The 20,684-nt window shown below is 34.6% G+C and overlaps 1 protein-coding gene across 5 annotated transcripts in view; it reads left to right on the top strand.

Annotated features, from left to right (window-relative positions):
• Window positions 1-20,684, top strand: part of EPS8 (epidermal growth factor receptor pathway substrate 8) — a 183,301-nt gene that overhangs the window by 126,629 nt on the left and 35,988 nt on the right. For all 5 annotated transcript variants that reach the window (XM_036908960.2, XM_036908969.2, XM_057491987.1 and 2 more), the window contains 9 exons: window positions 39-106; window positions 1,188-1,349; window positions 3,084-3,233; window positions 5,819-5,901; window positions 6,455-6,591; window positions 15,863-15,936; window positions 17,201-17,327; window positions 18,972-19,060; window positions 19,414-19,488. In XM_036908960.2, the coding sequence (XP_036764855.2) occupies window positions 39-106; window positions 1,188-1,349; window positions 3,084-3,233; window positions 5,819-5,901; window positions 6,455-6,591; window positions 15,863-15,936; window positions 17,201-17,327; window positions 18,972-19,060; window positions 19,414-19,488 (965 nt within the window). The remainder of the gene's footprint in view (window positions 1-38; window positions 107-1,187; window positions 1,350-3,083; window positions 3,234-5,818; window positions 5,902-6,454; window positions 6,592-15,862; window positions 15,937-17,200; window positions 17,328-18,971; window positions 19,061-19,413; window positions 19,489-20,684) is intronic.

The raw sequence follows: 20,684 nt of genomic DNA, 5'->3' as shown, positions 1-20,684 counted from the left end.
TTGTGGGTAAATAATGGCTTTTTAAACTTATCTTCCAGAACAAAGGAAGAATTATGCACGGGACAGTGTCAGCAGTGTGTCGGATATATCTCAATACCGTGTTGAAGTAAGATGCTTTGATGTTTGCTAAAATTTAGAATGAACCTTAAGGGATATAAACATTGGTGTGAAATCAGAATTATGTTCTATTTCATTTCTATGTTGTATTGTCTGTTGTACTGATCTTTTTCTTCTAGGTTTTTGTGAAACTGAGATATTAAATATGAAAGTATCTTGTTAGTCTGGGGTCTATTCTCATAGAGAGTAAATTAAAATAACTACTCATTTATCATTGTTAGCCTATTTCTGTTAAAAACAGGGCAACAGCTTCTATTTAGTATTATAGAATCTTCTCAAAATTAAGAACAGTTTCAAAGAATCCTCTTTGCAGTAATTTGCTTAGAATCACAGCAAAACGTGGACAGTTTCAGTGGGGTGGTTTAGTTTTACTTTTAATTTTACCTAACATCATTACCAGTTCTATTGAAACAACGGTTTTGTTGTTTAGCTTTTCCTCTATTGTTATCTTTTAAGATCTATGTACTCTTAATTAGAATCTGTTTAGGTGACCTTTGCTTATAATAAAAAATATTTAAATAGGGAGTAATTTTTAAACTGCTCTTATTTTTAGTTTTCTACCTGTCTCAAGCCTGCTCAGTTAAAGTTTGATTTCAGTAAGGTTGGTTTCAGTGGGGTGAAAACATCGGACGATTGCTACAGACTGGAATTGCTGTTGTTATTCTCAGTTATCAATGTCTGTAGTTTTCAAGCTGCCTTGTAGATTGCCTGCTACTGTTCAGCATTTAAATTTGCGAAAATGGAAAAATGGAGGGTGTGGGGGGCTGATTTTAAGAGAATGTTATTTAAGCTAGAATTTATTTTCATGTCCTGTTTCTCTAGTTCAACAAGGCGCAGTATTACACAGATGTAGGCCTTTTATGACTCAAGGCATCCTTTCCTCTATCCAACAAAAACCTGCCAAGACCTTATCATCTCAGTGAGATGGCCATGAAGTTCTAGAGTACTTGGTGTTTGTGCCTCCCTCTCTGCCTGCTGACTTCCGTTAGGGTCACATTGCTTTTCTTTTAGAAAATGTGTGTGAAGAGACTGTGTGTTATAAATACTTTTCCTTTTCTGCCGAACATAAGCACTTGACTACCTTTGTTCTGGACCGGAAAGATGCTATGATTACTGTTGATGATGGAATAAGGAAACTGAAATTACTAGATGCCAAGGGCAAAGTATGGACTCAAGATATGATTCTTCAAGTGGATGACAGAGCAGTGAGCCTGATTGATTTAGAGTCAAAGGCAAGTTTTATGAAATGTGTACTATTTTATTTTCAAGAAAGTTCCACAGATGTTTATGTTTACAGTCAAGTGAGATTGGTTGGAAATGGGTGAAAGTTTGACAAACTATTTTTGTCCATGATTTTAAAGAAAATACATAACACTGTATATACATAATGCATGCAAAGTCAGTTTTTTAAACTAGAGATAGAGGGATACTTTTTTTTAGCCACATAGGATGGAAAAAAAGAAAAAATACATAGTACTAAAATGAGGCCCCAATGGGGCATTATTCTTTATGACATATACTTATTACATTCTAGGCCAAGACATATCCCAGTAATGAGTGAATTGGGAAGAGGGGTTTGTGTATGTGTGTTTGCTAACCTGTCACCAGCCCTATAGCAGGCTCCTTTCTTTCACACAGCCACTGGCAGATAAGATGCTTAGGGCTATTGAAAGAGGACTTTTCTGAGCCCCATCATTTCATAGGCTAAGTTACTAAGATAAAGAAAACAACTATTGTAATCATATTAGAGTATTCTGATGTAGGAGTCAGGGTAGTATTTACTCTTTCATCTCATCCATTGTATACTGTGGAAAAAGCAACCCAGTACTGCTCTGATCCTCATGGTTTCAAGTAATTATAGAAAAGAGATATGATTTATTTTATTTCTTAATTCAGAAAGAATAATTATTCTCTCTCTGTTGTGGCTTAGGAATTACATTCCCTGTTCATGTAACCAGCATTTCCTGTTTGCCTTTGCTGGATCCCAGGGAATCAGGACTAAGAATAAATTTATGATGCGATATATATATGTGTATGTGCTGTCTGAAATAAAGGTTTTTATGTTCTAGTTTTCAGGAGTATTCCATTTTGTTCACTTTTTTTAAAGTCATAATTTCTCCGATCAATTATCTCATGATGGCACTCACTATTTGTGTAAAGCCACTGGTGTAAGGAGAAGCACCTTCAGTATATCTCACTAAATGCAGAATTGTAATTGTGAATAGAAAGATCATTTATTTAAGAAGTAATTACTTAATCTGTCAATATTTTATTTATATAACTCTTTATAGGTTAGAGAGTATCCACTTTTATACTACCAAATATCTTAATCATTTTGAGGAATGTATTTTTTTAGTGAGATTCTTTTGACCCAGCTGCTTGATATTTTTGGCTGGAGTGAGTGTGTGTCTGTGTACACAGGGAATTTTTTTGTCGGAGACGTTCATTGCAATAAAAATGAACAAATAATGTGTTATTCTTAGCTTAACATTTGTGATCATTGAAGGCAGAAACTAAGAGTATGACTTCAATGTTCAATTTTTAAAAATTCTGGCACTATATAGCCAGAGGGAAAAGAATACCAGATAAGATGGTAATTTTAGAATGAGGCCTCAGTTTATTCCTTTTGCTCTTCGAGGCATCATCTTTACTCCATAATCTGAGCAAATCAGTAGTGCCAAGTTCAATATTTGAGATGCTTAATTCTTATGAAGAACATGACTACATTTCTCTGCTAAACATGTCCATTTTTGTTGCTTTTTTTCTCCTATCCACTGTCCCAGCCTTGTTTTTCTGCTGCCTCCTTGGACCTTCTCATCCTCCTTTTCTACAGTGTGTACTCATATTCACTGTTGGTATGATTTGCACCCTTCACAATGTATTTATACAATGCCCACAGCTCTTTGTGGAATAGATTTTATATACAATAGCAAATAAGGCAAGTTTTATTTTTACTTTGTCTATAGAATGAACTGGAGAATTTTCCTTTAAGCACAATCCAACACTGCCAAGCTGTGATGCATTCCTGTAGCTATGATTCAGTTCTTGCGTTGGTGTGCAAAGAGCCAACTCAGAACAAGCCAGATCTTCACCTTTTCCAGTGTGATGAAATTAAGGTAAAAGAATGATGGATTTTCTTTCTCCTCAAGCAGATATCTGACAGTTTGGATTATCTACTGCAATCATATAACTAGTAGAGTTTTAGTTTCTTAGGATTTTGTAATGAAAACAAATACTTTAATATCTTCCTGAGGGGTCCCAGACCAAGTAAGTAAAGAGGAGATAGAATGGTTGAAAGAAAATCATATGCATTCTTTTTATTTTTTAAAAATGTATAGATAATATATTAAGTTCTTCATTGAGTTGCTTGGACTTATAATTAAAAATTGATTCTTCAAAAATCATGCTTCTAACACAAAAAATAATTGTGTCATCCTGTTTTATTCTGTACCAATCACATAGCATGGACTATTGCAATGAAGCATTTAGACATTTTCCATTATACAGATTTAAATAAGACTTGAATCATTGCCCAGGATTGTAATCCCCAAGTGATAATGTGAGAATAGTTGAGCATAGTTACCAGTAATAACATGCTATATTTTGAAGATTTATATTTCAAAGTACACTATAATTTTCAAATGATTATAATTTATGATGCATTATTGGACATTAGAAGTTATCTTCAATCTTTCATATCTTTATTTTGTGAGTTTATTTCTCCAGGAGAGAAATCATTTGGGGTTGAGTTGATTGGTACTTTGCCAAAGCAGTGATTTATCACTCTGATTGTATATTATGAATTATACAGGTAATTTTTATCTTATAGAAAAATACTAAGAAATTAACATGAAGTGGTACTTGATCTTTTCTGAATTTCTTTGACATTAAATATGATAAATTAAAATTGACTGTAAACAGCATATTTTATAATTTTATTTCAACTTGTGTTATAGATAACTTTCTAAAAATTTTAGAAAGAACTGTGACATTTAGGTCATTTGTATATGTGATGTTTATCAGATTTTTACATAATACCTTTTGAAAGTCATAAAGGTTATTACTTTTGCAAGGTTAGATTTGCTAAATCAATTAGTGTTAAAGTTAATGTTTTGCTCTGCAAATATAGTGGAATTTAACTCAAATATTTTGAAAACAGAGGATGAAGCTAAAAAGACATTTTAAACCTGGTGCTTGCTTCAGTGCTCTAAAAGCCCCTCTGGAACCTAAGAATTATTGTGCTGAGTTTCTGGATTTCAGTTTTGAGAACCAAGGGCTTGTTTTATTTCATAGAGGAGCATGATATTGATGGGACTGAAATGGATTTACTGAATATACTGTTTTGTCCTATGAACTCAAGTACCACTTATCCAGCTCTATGCACTTACTCATTGGTGCCATTATTCCGCCTATGAGACCTTTCTTTCTTTGCCCCCTTGAAAATATAAACATGATGAAATATGAAATGGTTTCTTTCTTATATTGCATGTTGCAGTACCACTTTCAGATTTCAAAGTTTTCTCTATTATGGGACTTCACACAATGCTCCTGGTACCTCTGTAGTAAAATATTTCTTAGAAATATGGTAAACCCCCTGTTGGAAACCCAGCATTTCAGTTTTAATATCCTACGTAACAGACAGCTGTTGACGTGATGTTTGTGATGTCTTCCTGAAACTAGGATATTTTTATGGAAGTAACAGAGGACTGGGAGGCATTAGAATGCTCATTAAGTAGGAGCATGACGTGGCCATGCCATCATATGAATATTGCTCATTTTCATTAATTATAAAGCAAGGAGAACAGATAAGATCATCTTCAAATGTTCTCTCAGTTCTAAAATTTTATGATTATCTGTGCTTAGGGTAAAAAAAAGTACTATATATATATATATTTGAGCAAGACATATAATTACAGAGAACGAGCTGGAACAAAAATAGAAGATGAATATAGAGGATGAATCTAATAGGCAGTGATAATCACTGGCCATAAATAAACTTCATAACTGAACAAAAGAAACTTATTAGCTGCTAATCTCACATTTTTTTCATGAAGAAAATCAAATCACTTATTCTTGCTGAAAAGGAATAAGAAAAGTTAATCACTTGGAGAAAGTTAATTTTTACCTGAAATAAATTTGTCCAAGAGTAGAGCGCCTAGTGTTGAGGTTCATCCCTGATGAGAGTGCATTTGCCCTAAGCTGAGCACAGCTCTCCAGGGACTGGGCACCTGTTTCAGCAGGTTAAGGATGCTCCATGGTCCTGAGGAGGAGAAAACTCTTCCGCATGCTTGCGCTTCTTCAGCTCCTTCATGTCTTCTCAGGCAGCGATGCTTACCCACATTTTTAGCATATACTTACACTTCCAGCATATGCAAATCCGTTTGCCCTTTGCCTGTATGCAAGGATAGCTTTTTAAAAATGAATCTGGATTAGCAAATCTTTAAAAATTCCTTCAGGCTTTAAATTCTGTCATTATAAAGTTCATCAAAAAACTGTAATTCATATTTTGAAAGCAGATTTACCCAAAAAAAAAACCCAAAAAACCACTTTTGCATCAAGACACTTATTTGCTTATTTGTTTGTTTTATCGAAGTGATACTCATCGATTTAGACAGGAAACATAAGCCCTTCTTTTGTTTTAACCTGCATATCAAGCCAAGAAAAATCGATAACCTCCCAAGTAACTTGTCTTTCATTGCAGGCAAACCTAATTAGTGAAGATATTGAAAACGCAATCAGCGACAGTAAAGGAGGGAAGCAGAAGAGGCGTCCCGAGGCCTTGAGGTAAAAGCATTGGAAGAAATTAAGGGGAAGAATTGATTCGTTTTTAAGTCTTTTTTCCACTAAAGATTTAGAAAAATTATTTTCAATGAAGGTATATTTTACACATTGGTACCTATAATCTCAACTCATTTGTTCTCCAAGTTGACTGTCAGCCTACATGAGCACCTTTTCTCATGGCTTCTGGTCTTTCTCTGACTCAGCCTCTCCCATTTGTGTTTTAGAGATTCATGAAAGGTGAGTGGCCTTTTAAGGGAAGGCAGCCTAAGGGAATACAAATAGAAATCAGCAATGTAGTTAGACACAGCCTTTCCAAATCACAGGAGACACAGGAAAAAATAAACCTAGTTTTCAGTTGAATTTAGATTTTTCTATATTTTTGTATTTCATAAACACTTCTAAATATATGTAATGTGGCATGCTTAGGAAATCCGTGTTGTTTTACCTCTTGCCGTAGTTCTACTTAAGGTTGAAGAATTCATACCATAAATTGAGAGGGTTGACGTGTCATGGAAATAGAGATGGTAACAGTTCAGTTTGTTTTCATGTTTTTTAGGATGATGGCCAGAGCAGACCCTGGTATTCCACCTCCGCCAAGAGCTCCTGCCCCTGTGCCCCCCGGGACTGTTACCCAAGTGGATGTTCGGAGTCGGGTGGCAGCCTGGTCTGCATGGGCAGCAGACCAAGGCGACCGTGAGTGTTTCTAGGAATTGATGCTTATTGAACTTTGGGTTGTGATACAGTTCTTGCCTTTACATTCCAATGCTGATTTCTAAGCAGAAACTTGAGGTTAGTTTAAAAAACATTAAAACTTAGGTAATGGAAAGTTAAGCCTTGTACTCTGTAAGATTGTTGTATGTGATAGTTCAGACCAGTCATTTGATTAATATGGTGGTAGGATTAGAGTCTTTTTTTTTTAAAATGCAGTCAAAGATAGAAGTTTGACTTGGCTAACAATTGAAAGGGTAGTAATAGAATATATTTGAAACTAAAAGACTGGTAGTTTTTTTTCTTTTCCTTAAGATGATGCTTCAAATTCCTCCTGCTATTATTATCTGACCACTGTCCTCTTTTGGACAGATTATTTGGGCTCTAATGAAAAGGGTGCCAGGACCATGGAAGGTTGGTAAAAAAAACAGGTTAAAGGGCATTCTTTGTCTGGTTAAACTTGTCCAGATGGGCCCTTTGTATGTACTGTCATTTTACCTTGACATTCTTTTTTAAAAACAAGTAATCATAGCATAGAACTTAATGTAACTTTTTGTATGTCAGAATGCTTTACCAAACATAAAATGCCTTAAAATATGTTTGGTTCGATCTCTTCACTTTAAGGGTGAATAAATTGTGATCCAGTGAGTTTGAATTTGGTAAAGACTAGAACCTCATTGTTTTGCCTCCTGGTTCAATGAGACTTCTTAAGTCATGTATTCTTTATCTATTAAAGATTATTCACACAGGATATCTAGCAGTGTGATTAAGAAATAGAACATATTGCCAAATTGGACTGTACTTTTGAGTGTGGGGAGTCAATAGTTGGGCTCTGGATTAAATCTAGGATCTACCTGTATGACCCTGGACAGTTACCTCTGTGCTTCACTCTCATTTGCAGATGGGAATAATAAATCAAGGGCTGTAAATAGTGTCTGTCATTGTACCTGGAATAGTATAGTAAGCATGATTTGTAGTAGTTCTCATTTTTTGCCAAACCTGTTCATTTTATTTTCTGAATTGCTTACCATGTTATTTAGATTTCTTATATTATTACCTTCAGAGGTTTATATGTAACCCCAGCTATCAAACAGATGAAAGAAAGAAATCTTTGAAACATCCAGGTTTCAAAAATAAAGTAACAAAATTATTGTTTATTTTAACTTTATGACAATTTCTGTTTTTAGGGATTATATAAATTCTCTTGGTCAATTTTTTATTGGAATATAGTTAATATACAATCTTATATTGGTTTCAGATGTACAGCATAATGACTTGATAATTATATACATTATTGAATGTTTACCATGGTATGTGTAGGTACCCCCCTCTTAACATACCCAGGTTTTATAATATTATTGGTTATATCTGTATGTTGTACTTCCATTCCTGTGACTATTTTATAATTTGAAGTTTGTACTTCATTATCCCCTTTGCCTATTTCACCCATCTACTTATTTATGAGTCTATTTCTTTTTTTTATGTTTTTTTAGATTCCAAATATTAGTGAAATCTAACACTTCGTCTTTATCTGACTCATTTCACTTAACATGATACTCTCTATGTAGATTCATCCATGTTGTTAGAAATGACAAGGGTTTCCTTCTGTATGGCTGAGTAATATTCCATTATATATATATATATATATATATGGCATCTTCTATATCCATTAATATGTCAGTGAGCACTAGGGTTGCTTTCATATGTTGGTTGTTGTAAATAATGCCACAGTGAACATTCGGGGTTCATATGTTTTTTCTAATTAGTGATTTTGTTTTCTTTGTGTAAATTCCAAGAAGTGGAATTGCTGTGTTTTCTCACAACTTGTTATTTCTTGTCTTTTGGATAGTGGCCTTTCTGACTGGTGTTAGCTAATAACCTCACTGTGGTTTTGATTTGCATTTCCCTGATGAATAATGATACTGAGCATCTTTTCATGTGTCTGTTGGCCACTTGTAGGTCTTTGGAAAAATGTCTATTCAGGTCCTCTGCCTGTTGTTTAACTGGGTTTTTTGTTTTGTTTGTGTTGAATTTGTGAGTTCTTTATGTATTTCAGATATTAGCCCCTTACTGGATATATCATTTGCAAATATATTCTCCCATACAGTAGGTTGACATTTTGTTTTGTTGTTTCCTTCCTTTGCTGTGCAGAAGCTTTTTAGTTTGATGTAGTCCCACTTGTACATTTTTGCTTTTGTTTCCCTTGCTAAGGAGATGTATCCAGAAAAAAATTACTCATACTGATGTTCTCAAGATTCTTGTCTATGTTTTCTTCTAAGATTCTTGTCTAGGTTTTCTTCTAAGAGTTTCATGTCTTCTAAGAGTTTATGGTTTCATGTCTTACATTTAGGTCTTTAATCTGTTTCAAGTTTACTTTTGTGTATGGTATGAGACAGAGATCTAGTTTCTTTCTCTTGTATGTAGCTGTCCAGTTTTCCCAACACTAGTTATTGAAGAGACTTGCCTCCTTTGTCGTATATTAATTGACCATATATGCACGTGTTTATTTCTAGGCTCCCTATTCTGTTCCATTGATGTATGTATCTATTCTTATGCCAGTACCATGCAATGTTATTCACTGTAACTTTATAATACAGCTTGAAATCAGGGAGCATGATATCCCCGGTTTTTTTGTTCTTTCCCAAGATTGCTTTGGCTGTCTAGGATCTTTTGTGGTTCCATATACATTTTAAGATTCTTTGCTCTAGTTCATTGAAAAATGCCATTGGTATTTTGATGGGGATTACATTGAATCTGTAAATTTCCTTGGGCATTTATATAATATGACCATTTGATAATATTAATTCTTCTGATCCATGAATGTGGGTTAGCTTTCCACTTATCTGGGCCTTCTTCAATTTCTTTCATCAGTGTCTTACAGTTTTAATAGTACAGGTCTTTCACCTCTTTGTTGAGGTTTATTGCTAGGTATTGTATTCTTTTTGATGCAATTGTAAATGGAATTGTTTTCTTGATTTCTTTTTTCTGCTAGTTTGTTATTACTATATAGAAATGCAACAGATTTCTGTATATTGTTTTGTATCCTGCAACTCCATTAAATTCATTTATTAGTTCTAATAGTGTTTTGGTGGAGTCTTTAGGGTTTTCTATATATACTACCATGTCATGTAAATGGTGACAATTTTACTTCTTCCTTACCAATTTGAATACTTTTTATTTCTTTTTCTTCTTTGATTGCCATGGCTAGAATTTCCAGTACCATGTTGAATAAAAGTGGTGAGAGTGGATATCCTTGTCTTGGGCCTAATCTTAGAGGAAAAGCTCTTAGCTTTTCACCATTGAGTATGATGTTAGCTGTGGGTTTGTTTGTCATATATGGCCTTTGTATGTTGAGGTATGTACCCTCTCTACCTATTTTGTTGTGTGTTTGTATCATGAATGGATGTTGAATATTATCAAATGCCTTTTCAGCATCTTTGATAAGACCATATGTTTTTTTAGGTTTCCTTTTTTAAATGTGGTGTATCACATTGATTGATTTGCAGAGATTTTACCATCCTTGCATCTCTGGACTAAGTCCCATTTGGTTGTGATAAATGACTTTTTAAATGTATTTTTTAACTTGGTTTGCTAATATTTTGTTGTGGAATTTTACATCTTTATTCATCAGAGATATGGTCTGTAGTTTTCTTTCTCTATTTTTTTTTGTAGTGTTCTTGTTTGGTTTTGGCATTAGAGTGATGCTGGTCTTATAGAATGAGTTTGGAAGTATTCCCTCCTCTTCTACTTTTGGAATAGGATGGTTGTTCTTTAAATATTTGTTAGAATTCATACCATGAAGCCATCTGTGCCTGGACTTTTGTTTGTTGGGAGTTTTTTTTATTACTAGTGCAATTTTGTTATTCGTAATCAGTCTTTCCAGATTTTCTGTTTCTTCCTGGGTCAGTCTTGGAAGCTTGTATGTTTCTAAGAGTTTGTCCATTTCTTCCAGGTTGTCCAGTTTATTGGCTTATAATTTTTCATACAGTACTCTTATAGTTCTTTAAATTTCTGTGGTGTCAGTTATAACTTCTTTTTCATTTCTGATTTTGTTTATGTACTCTTTTTTTTTCTTGGTAAGTCTGGCTAAGGGTATGTCTATTTTCTTCATGAAGAACCAACTCTTGGTTTCACTGTTTTATTTTCTATTGTTTTGTTAATCTCTATTTTATTTATTTCTGCTCTTATCTTTATTATGTCCCTCCTTCTACTAACTTTGGGCTTTGTTTTTCTTTTTCTAGTTCCTTTAGTTGTAAGATTAGGTTGCTTATTTGAGATTATTCTTGTTTCTTGAGGTATTGCTGTAAACTTCCTCTTAGGACTGCTTGTGCTGCATCCCACACATGTTGAATTGTTGTGTTTCTGTTTTCATTTGTCTCCTAGTATTGCTTGGTTTCCTCTTTGATCTAGCCCTTAATCTATTGATTATTTAGATGTACGTTGTTTAGCCTCCACATGTTTTTGTTTTTTCCAGGTTTTTTCTCGTAATTTCTAGTTTCATGCCACTGTAGTCTGAGAATACACTTGATATGATTTCAGTCTTTTTAAATTTGATGAGACTTGTTTTGTGTCCTAATATGTATTCTGTTTTGGAGAATATTCTGTGTGGACTTGAGGTAAATATGTGTTCTTTTGCCTTTGCATAGAATGTTCTATTTATATGTTAAGTCTACCATTGTCTAATGTGTTACTCAATGCCTCTATTTCCTTATTTAATTTCTCTCTGGATGATCGAACCATTGACTCTGCGGGGTGTTAAAGTCCCCTACTATTATTGTGTTGCTGCCATTTTTTCCTTTTAGGTATGTTAGCTTTTGGTTTATGTATTTAGGTGCTCCTATGGGTACAAGGATGTTTATAATTATTATATTCTCTAGTTGGACTGATCTCTTTATTATGTAATGTACTTCCTTATTTCTTGTTACTTTGTCTTGAGTCTATTTTATCTGATATAAGCAGTGCAACTCCAGCGTTTTTTTTTCATCCCTATTTTCATGGTATTTCTTTTTTAATCCACTCAGTTACCCAATGTCTTTTATTGGAGCACTTAGTCCATTTACATAATTATCAATGTGTATGTACTTATTGCAATTTTGTTAAATGCTTCCTCACTGTTTTTGTTGTTCTCTGACCCTTTTGTTCTCTCTTGCTCTTTCTTATATTTTATGGTTTTCTTTACTGTTATGGTTGGGTTCCACTCTCTTTGTTTTGTGTGTATCTTACAAGTTTTGATTTGTAGTTATCATGGAGTTCTTATGTGACATCCTATGAATGTAACAATCTGTAATAAACTGATGATAATTTAAGTTGAATGCATTCTAGCAGCAGTACATTTCTCACTTCCCCTCCTCCACATTTTATGTATATATAATCTTCCTTTACACCTTATTATTTAGTGTTTCTGTTAACTAATATTTAGATGTAATTGCTTTTGCTTCTTTTGTCTTTTTGGCCTTCATACTAGCTTTTAAGCAGTTGATTTACTACCTCTGCTACATGTTTGCATTACCTGTGGAATTTTTCCCTTTCTTAAATTTCTTGCTTCTAGTTAGGGTCTTTTCTTTTCCTCCTAAAGAAGTCCCTTTAACATTTCTTGTAAGGCTGGTTTAGTAGTGGTAAACTCTTTTAACTTATGTATGTCTGAGAAGGTCTTTATTTCTTCTTCAATTCTGAGTTATAACCTTGCTGGGTAGAATATTCTTGGTTGGAGGTTTTTTTCCATTCAGCACTTTGAATATATCATGCCATTCACTTCAGGCCTTGTAGAGCTTCTGCAGACAAATCAGCTGATAACCTTATGGGGTTTCCTTTATATGTAATTTGTTGCTTTTCTCTTGCTGCTTTAAGATTCTCTCTTTGTCTTTGATCTTTGACATTTTAGTTATGATGTGTCTTGGTGTGGACCTCCTTGTGTTCATGTCCGTGCTTCCTGAACCTGGTAAACTGTTTGCTTCCCCAAGTTAAAGAAGTTTTCAGCTATTATCTTTTCAAATAATTTCTCTACTCCTTTCTCTGTTCTCCTTCTGGGATTCCTATAGTGCAGATGTTAAGATGTTTGATGTTGTACCAGAGCTCACTTACCCTATCCTCATTTCTTTTCATTCTTTTTTCTGCTGTTTGGTTTCAATGCTTTGCATTACTTGTCTTCCAAGTCCCTGATCCATTTTTCTGCATCCTCTAGAATGCGCTCTATTCCCTTCAGTGTATTTCTTATTTCATCTACTGAATTCTTCATTTCTGATTAGTTCTTTTTTAGATTTTTTTCATTCTTCAAGTCCCCCTTGAGGTCTGCCATTGTTCTCTCAAGTCCAGTGAGCATATTGATAGCCATTGCTTTAAACTCTTTGTCAGGTAAATTGGTTAACTCTGGTTCATTTAGGTTTTTTTTCTCTCTCTTGTTCTGTCATTTGGAGCATATTCCTCTCTCATTTTGTGTAACTTCCTCTGTTTGATTCTATGAATTACTTGAATGGGTTCCCTCTCCCAATCTTGAAAGATTGGCCTTGTGTAGGAAGGTCCTCTGCATAAATTGCAAATGCCTCATTATTTTGGCAAGCTGGAGGCTGAGTGAGTGTGAAATGGCTTTTCCTGTTGCTGAGGCTCCCAGGGTGTGGTCCCGGGGATGTGGTCTTGGGGGCCAACTGGAGGAGCTCCTCAGTGGGCACCTGTGGGTTCTGTGCTGGTGTGGTGGGGGGTGGGAGGGAGAGGTAGGCAGAGTCAGGTTGTAGGCACACTCCAGGTAACTCCCATATTGGCACCATCTAGGACCCCTGTGCCTCCTCACCCATAGGCCCATGAGCACTCCAGGCTGCTCTGGGGATTCTCACATCACGTGCCTGCTGGTCCTGTTTGTAGTGTGGAGTCAGGCTCCCTGCATGATTCCCCATAGCCGCTCTGTGCTCTGGGCTGCTCTGGGGAATAACTGTGTTGATGCCCACTGGTTGTACTGGCAGCTGGGGTTCCACACCATGGTCCCTGCGTGCTCTGGGGAATTCATGCAGCTCTGCCTGCTGGGTCCTGCTGGTGGCTGGGGTCAGGCACTGTACATGTTGCCCAGCAGTGGATTCCTGCTCTGGGCTGCTCCAGGGAGTCACCTTAGTAGCATCAGGCAAACTTGTGCACCCTCCCTGTGGGCTGGCTTTTCTGATCCTAGATTGTCTCCACCAGTTTCCTGGTAGATGTATAGTTCTGAAATTTGTATTCTTTCACTTATGGTCTAGTTGCACTTTAAACCACAAGGTTTTTTTCCTGGCACTAAGGGCAGGGAGTCCACACCTGGTTTTCTCAGAGACATCCCTGCCCCTCCCCTCTGCTGGTCACTGTGCTGGGGGTAGGGTGCCTGTGGTTACTATGCCTCTGTGTCCTCTCCTTTTTATTTCTGTATGTGATTTTTTCTGTCCCTCATTGTATAGAAGGTGTTCACTTTCTCCATTCTTCTTCAGAGTGAAATGCTCTGTATGTAGGTGTAGATTCAGGAAGTAGGTGTGAGAAGGTAAATTCAGGCTCTCTCTGCTCTGCCATCTATCCAGAATTCCCTGTCTTGATCAATCTTGTGTTTAAAAAATTAATTAGGAGTTTATAGTGTTTTCTATTTTTTGTATGTATTTTTGTCATTACTGTTATTTTGGTGCAGGAGATGGGGTTTTATTTTGAGGGAGGTCAGAATGGTTACCCTCCAAGTTAAGGAAGCGTAAGACATCTTAAGTTTATAGATATTCTGAATAAATTTGTAAAATCATCTGTAAAACTAATAAAATTTGAAGCAAAGAGAAAATTTATCCGCAGGGTTCCTGGGCTTTTATTAGATTTTGTCTAAAACACTCTCATCTCATCTATTTAGATTTCAGTAAAGTAAGGTTTTCAGAACTTCTGATTTACTACTGGTTCAAATAAAACACAGCACTTACTATGTGCAGTTCTCTCTGGATCCAGGCCAATTTTTAGTTAGAAAGATCCCCAAAAGCATATCTTTCTGGTCCCTCTGAAGGCTTTGACTGGCTCAGGCTAAACAACTCCATTGAATTCTGAGGGATCTCTACCCCTGATTTCCAAAAGTGATCTCTTTAGAATAGTGCCAGTGGCAGTGGGGTTCCTAGTAGTGCCACAGACTATGATAAAGTCTGAGAAATAATGCATTTTCCCCTCACCTCACCCTCCAAATGAAATTTGGGGACCCATCTAGAGTTCCTAATGGCTATACTTCAAGTTCAACTTCCTGCTTTCTATATATGCTGCAGCCAAGATAGCAACTAACCACATGTAAAATAGCAACTAACTGGCAAGATTTCATATATATGAATTCTAATTATCTTAAAGTACTTAATAGCTACTAATTAAATTTCATAAGACTCAATGATCTTTTGTGGCAAGTATTCCATTTATGGGGAAATATAGACATAGAGGAGGCATAGCAATACACAGTTTTCAATATGTTTTGGAATTCTCTGTATTGAACATTGTAAGTCATGATGATGTATCATGAGTTATATTTTGATTACTGATGATACATTTTCTCTGTTCCATCTATACATTTTTTAAATTTCATCTACTATGAAATCTTTATATAAGTATCTGTATTTAGTGATAGTGTTAACTTATTTATACCAGGAAGAAATTCATGATAATGACCTCATGATTAACATCATACTCTGGCGAACTGAACTAATTTAACATCTTGAATGCTCTTAAGACATTTATTTTTTAATTTTAAAATTCCTGTTGGTATTTATACTTTTAAAGCATATGGCTTAAAATTAATGAGCCCAACATTGTAGATTTTAGGTTTTGTGACAACTAGAATTTTAGGGAACATTTTACTATCATCACTTCAAAAAATTTATTGTTGAAATGCATAAAAATTAGGAGCTTTGTTGCATTAGAACTTAGTTGACCAGTTTTAAAGAAGTAGGTGCTTAAATGTGGGTTTATGTTTCTTTTTTGTGTAGAAATTATAGAGTGCTAAGTTAGGGTTAGTTGCGCAGTCACCTGACATAGGGAAGAGGGAGAATAAAGGAGAGATTATAGGATAAATCAACATCTTGAAGGTGGAAGGCAAGTACTTCAGCTCTGCTCAAGTGCTTCTCTTAGTGATGGCAAGGATACATGTCATAGGTGATGAGCAGTGTTGATTTTGTACCCAGTGTGGGCATTCCCTTTTGCAAATGGCACTCTTTTCTAGCCATTTTTCATGTCTAATTACGTATCTTGGTATTGCTTAAGCAACAGGTTGAAAGACTTACAGTTTTTCTTTTTTTAGTTGAGAAACCAAGGCAGTATCATGAGCAGGAAGGAACACCTGAGATGACAGCAGCCCGAATTGACAGAGATGTGGTAAGTACAGAATTTATTTTTAGATCATTGGATTTTTTTAAAGAGAAAAAGATATTAACAAAGAAAATGAAGCTGATTTAAATAAGATGTTCTGTGGAAACTGTTTTCTCTTTCCAGCAGTAGTTATGCACTTTGAGGTTTTTGTTTTTCTTTTCTTAATTATTTTCACCTTTATGCCAATATTTAAGTAGTAGATTGGGGCTGTGGTAGAAGAACTAGCATATTAACTAGTTTACAAAGGAATTTAAACTGAATTAGCAGATTTGAGGGATTTATTTTTCATTATGAATTACAAATTAAAATCTTTTAGTATGTTTTCTTACCATTTATTTAAAAAATTGTAATACCTGAAAGATAAAAGTTAAGTTGCATTTTTTAAGAGTAGGTATATAAAATTTAATTCCTTGATAAATTATAAGGCTAGGTTTATTTTTATTTCTCTATAGTAATTTACTTGGAGAATGACAGTGCCTTGTGATATAATCATGAAATATGATGTCAGAATAATTGCTTTTTATACTACACACACATTCCCAGCTTATTTGGAAGTAAAACTTAGAGGAACAGAGATTTGGAACTTAATTTTTACCACACATTAATTATTATAATGAAAAGTTCATTTTATCCCATTCTCCCATCTTTATTTAGAAGAATATCAAGTTTACATGTACAAAAGAAAATCAACTAAGACTAACATGAGCTAATCAAGACTGATCTGATGATCCCTAAAAGCATAGATCATCATTTATTATATTTGCCACATAGAACCTCTTATTAATGCCTATTATTGTAAATTATGCATTTATTAGGTTATCACAACATCCTATATACCTTTAATTCCATGAATAATATTGTCAGTGCTTTATTAATACATTTGTCAGAAAAACAAAAATGACTAGTGCTTTTCTAACAAAATGTTTCTTAGAATTTTTTTCTCTTAACGTTATGTGGGAGAACACTATAAGAACATTATAGTAATTGAAAATAATTAATAATCTGAATAGATACTGTGAATGCTTTCTTGATGGTATTGAAAATAGAGTAAAATTAAGCTGAAGAAAAATGTAAATGTCAGACTTTAGCCACAGGTGTATTTAGTTTAATTCTTTTTTTCTTAGAAGTAGTGATAAGCTTGAAATTTGCAAGTGGGACAGTTTTTTTTTTTTTCAACTTTTTGGTTTTCCTTTATTGACTAACAATGTATAGCCATGGCAAAAATCATTTTGTTTTGTCTCATATTTTATTCTGTAATTTCTGATTCTAGCAAATATTAAACCACATTTTGGATGACATTGAATTTTTTATCACAAAACTCCAAAAAGCAGCTGAAGCATTTTCTGAACTTTCTAAAAGAAAGAAAACTAAGAAAAATAAAAGGAAAGGACCAGGAGGTAAGCTGGATTTTCTTAATCTTCTAAAGACTATTCAGAACTCCAGAGCCAGGCAGAGTTCCTGCCAATGACCATGGACTAGGGTCACTTTTCTAGACTTGGGACCACAGTGGAGACTTAGGCAAAGACTAAAGTGTACCCATTTTGGTTCCAAGTTGGCTGCTCTAGGATACTTTACCTAAATCACAGAAACTCAGATTCAGCTAGTAACTATCTGTTTATAATTTTCATCAGTGATTAAAAAGTAATATCTGGTAAAGAAAGTCAAAGCTCTGTTCTTCTCATATTTGGATTTATTTTATTGTAGATATAGAACCTCATTGTTTTGTTAAATAAAAGGATTGACTTTTCTCATTAAAACAGTTGTACATGTCATTGTATCTGAATTCTTTACTAAAAAACCTCCAAATAGTACATTCAGGTGACATATAAGCAGTTTTTGAGTATGCTTTGGTTTAAAATGGCCTCAAAATGTATAAAATTATAATTATGGAACAAAATGGTATAAATTAAGATATATAAAAGAATACTAAGTAAATATCCATTCCATTATCTGATTTCTAAATCTTTCTCCTTCTCGTCCCTACAATAGAAGCATATGACCTGAACACCTGTCTTCCAGATGTGTCTGTCTGAATATACGTCACCTCCACATATTTTGAAATTAAGTTTTATTGCTTTTTCATGTTTCGAACCACTCCTCCTGTAGTCTTTATGAAGGTGATGATATCCTCTTGGTCACCCAGCTTCAAAACCACAGATTTTTCTATGACTCCATTGTCTAGCTTATAACCAACATCAATTTTATTTTTTCAGTCTCTCGTATCCAGAATTTTCCCCTTTTCATTTTTATAACCAGTATCTGCTTCAAGCTATCATTTTTTACCCAGATTTTAAGTATGCTTCAAGTCTCCAGTCTTTCATTCTGCGGAGAGAGTTGTAGCCTAATTTAGTAGACTCTAAGGTAGTCACTTCATTCCACTGAGAAACAGGCAAATTCCACATTTTATTGATTTAAGTTCACTCCTCACCCTGGCAGTCAAGGTTATCTACAATATAACCTTGATCTACTTTTCCATTCTCATGTTTCTGTGCTTTAATTTGTTGTTTCATATACACACAATTTCCATTTTCTGTGTTTTTGCTTATGCTGTTGTTATCCAGCTATGATGTTTTTCTTACCAAATTGCCCTTGAACAAACCTTTAAAATCTCATCTTAAAAGCTACTTTCCCCATGAAACTATTTTTGGATATACATTTTCCAACCAGGTGTAGTCTCTTTCTATAGCACTTAGGTAAATCATCTGTGTTATTTATCTGACTCATGTCTTCCAGGAGATTTTAAGGTCTATAAGAGTAGGGATTGTAACTTACACATTTTTATAGTCTTCACACTGATAAGAACAATGACTGACACAAGCAAGGGCTCAATGTAAATTCATGGAATTGATGAGTAATTGGCTGTACCAAAGGGTACAGGAATCCATTTCAAATGTTGGATCATCTTAATTTATTTCAGTCAGTCCGTAAGGTATGGTTGAGTAACCAGGTAGCGTGATGTCTGGTGTGATCATCAAACTTTATAGACTTAATTTTCTTGGAATTTTTCTCTCATCTACCTCTTCTCCCATTTATTTCTTTAGAGGGTGTCTTAACTCTACGGGCAAAACCTCCACCTCCTGATGAATTTGTTGACTGTTTCCAAAAGTTTAAACAGGGATTTAACCTTCTGGTAAGTGATGTTTATTTATATATAATTAAAAGAAATAAAGAGAGAGGTTAAAGTCTAGCTAGGATGTTCTTGATTAAATTAAGAGATAAAATAGTTCTTGCAGATTTCTTTGTAGGTATGTATTGACTTGCCTTTACTTAGGACAACAGATTGTAAAACCTGTATATCTAAGAGGCTTGATCAAAAAGGAATGACTCCTAATCTTTTTTTAAATTAAATTCACTCAGTCTGACTCAGTCAAGTGAAACTAGTAGTAAAGAACTCTTCCCCTGAGTCTGTGTCGGACCTTTATGAATGCATTTTTTGCTGGTTACATCATGGTAATATGTTTGTCTGTCTTCCTAATGTTACAGGCCAAATTAAAGTGTCATATCCAGAACCCTAGTGCTGCAGATTTGGTTCATTTTTTATTTACTCCATTAAATATGGTAAGATTTTATTAATTTAAGAACATATCATTCTTAGTATGTTTTTCAACCCTAAATGTCTGTTTGAATTATCTCAACAGTTTTTCTTCATTACCCTACTTGAATGCTATTTCTCTTGTCATCTTTATAAACATTGAGAAGATGAAATTTGAGAGTTTAACAGAACCTGAGAAATCATCTAGTTCAAACACCTTGCTTTATAACTGAGGAAACTGATGTGTCTAGCGGAGCTAGGGAAATGAAATGAAATAAGGATTTATTGGATACTAGTATTTCAGTATGTACTAATATATAATATAAATGGATTGAATCATACATAAATTTTTCTTCCTCACAAAATAGGCTAGGCATGAGGGCCCAGTACTAGATGGATAACTTTGTTCCATGAAGTTACTCAGAGACCCAGATTGTTTTCATTGAAGTGTTCCTCCATCTCTGGAGCTGCCTCTGATTTAATCATTCATTCATTCATTTATTTAACAAATATTGAGAGTCTGCTACATGATTGACATTATTAGTAGTTCATCAGGTACATAACAGACAAATTCTTGCCTCCTTGGAACTTATATGGTAGTATGGAGGAACAGCCAATAACTTAAATAAATGCATAAATAAATAATACAGTTTGCTAGAAATAAGTGCTATATGGAAAAATACAGCAGGGAAGGAGAACAGAGAGTGTTCTAGGTGTGTGTGTGTGTGTGTGTGTGTGTGTGTGTGTGTGTGTGTGTGTGTCGTGGAGTCTTAATACTTTTTGAATAGGGTTGGTTAAGGGAACAACTTACTAAGAACATATCATTTGAGCAAATGAAGTGAGATATGAGTCACCTAGATTTCTGAAAGAAGAAAATTTCAGACAGAGAACAGCTAATGTAAATGTTCTGACATGGTAATGTGCACATCATGTTCTCAGAACAGAGAGGTATTCAGACATGAACAGAAGGAGGGATGAGATCTCAATTAGAAGGAGATGAGGTCAGGAAGTAACAGGAAGTATTTTGTGGGTTCTTATAGGTGATGGTGAAACCTTTTATGCTTTGGGACATTGTTCTGGTACAGTGTTTGAAATTTGGGGGAAGATGGAACTGGGGTGGTTATTAAAATAATCCAGATGGGAGATTAGGGCATTTGGACCAGGTAGCATTGGAGGTAGTGAGAAGTCTGATTATGGTTATAAACCTTAGAAGCAGCAACAA

This window comes from Manis pentadactyla, chromosome 14 (assembly GCF_030020395.1).
Source record: "Manis pentadactyla isolate mManPen7 chromosome 14, mManPen7.hap1, whole genome shotgun sequence".
In the NCBI taxonomy this organism is placed as follows: Eukaryota; Metazoa; Chordata; class Mammalia; order Pholidota; family Manidae; genus Manis; species Manis pentadactyla.
This window is presented reverse-complemented; position numbering and strand designations above follow the sequence as displayed.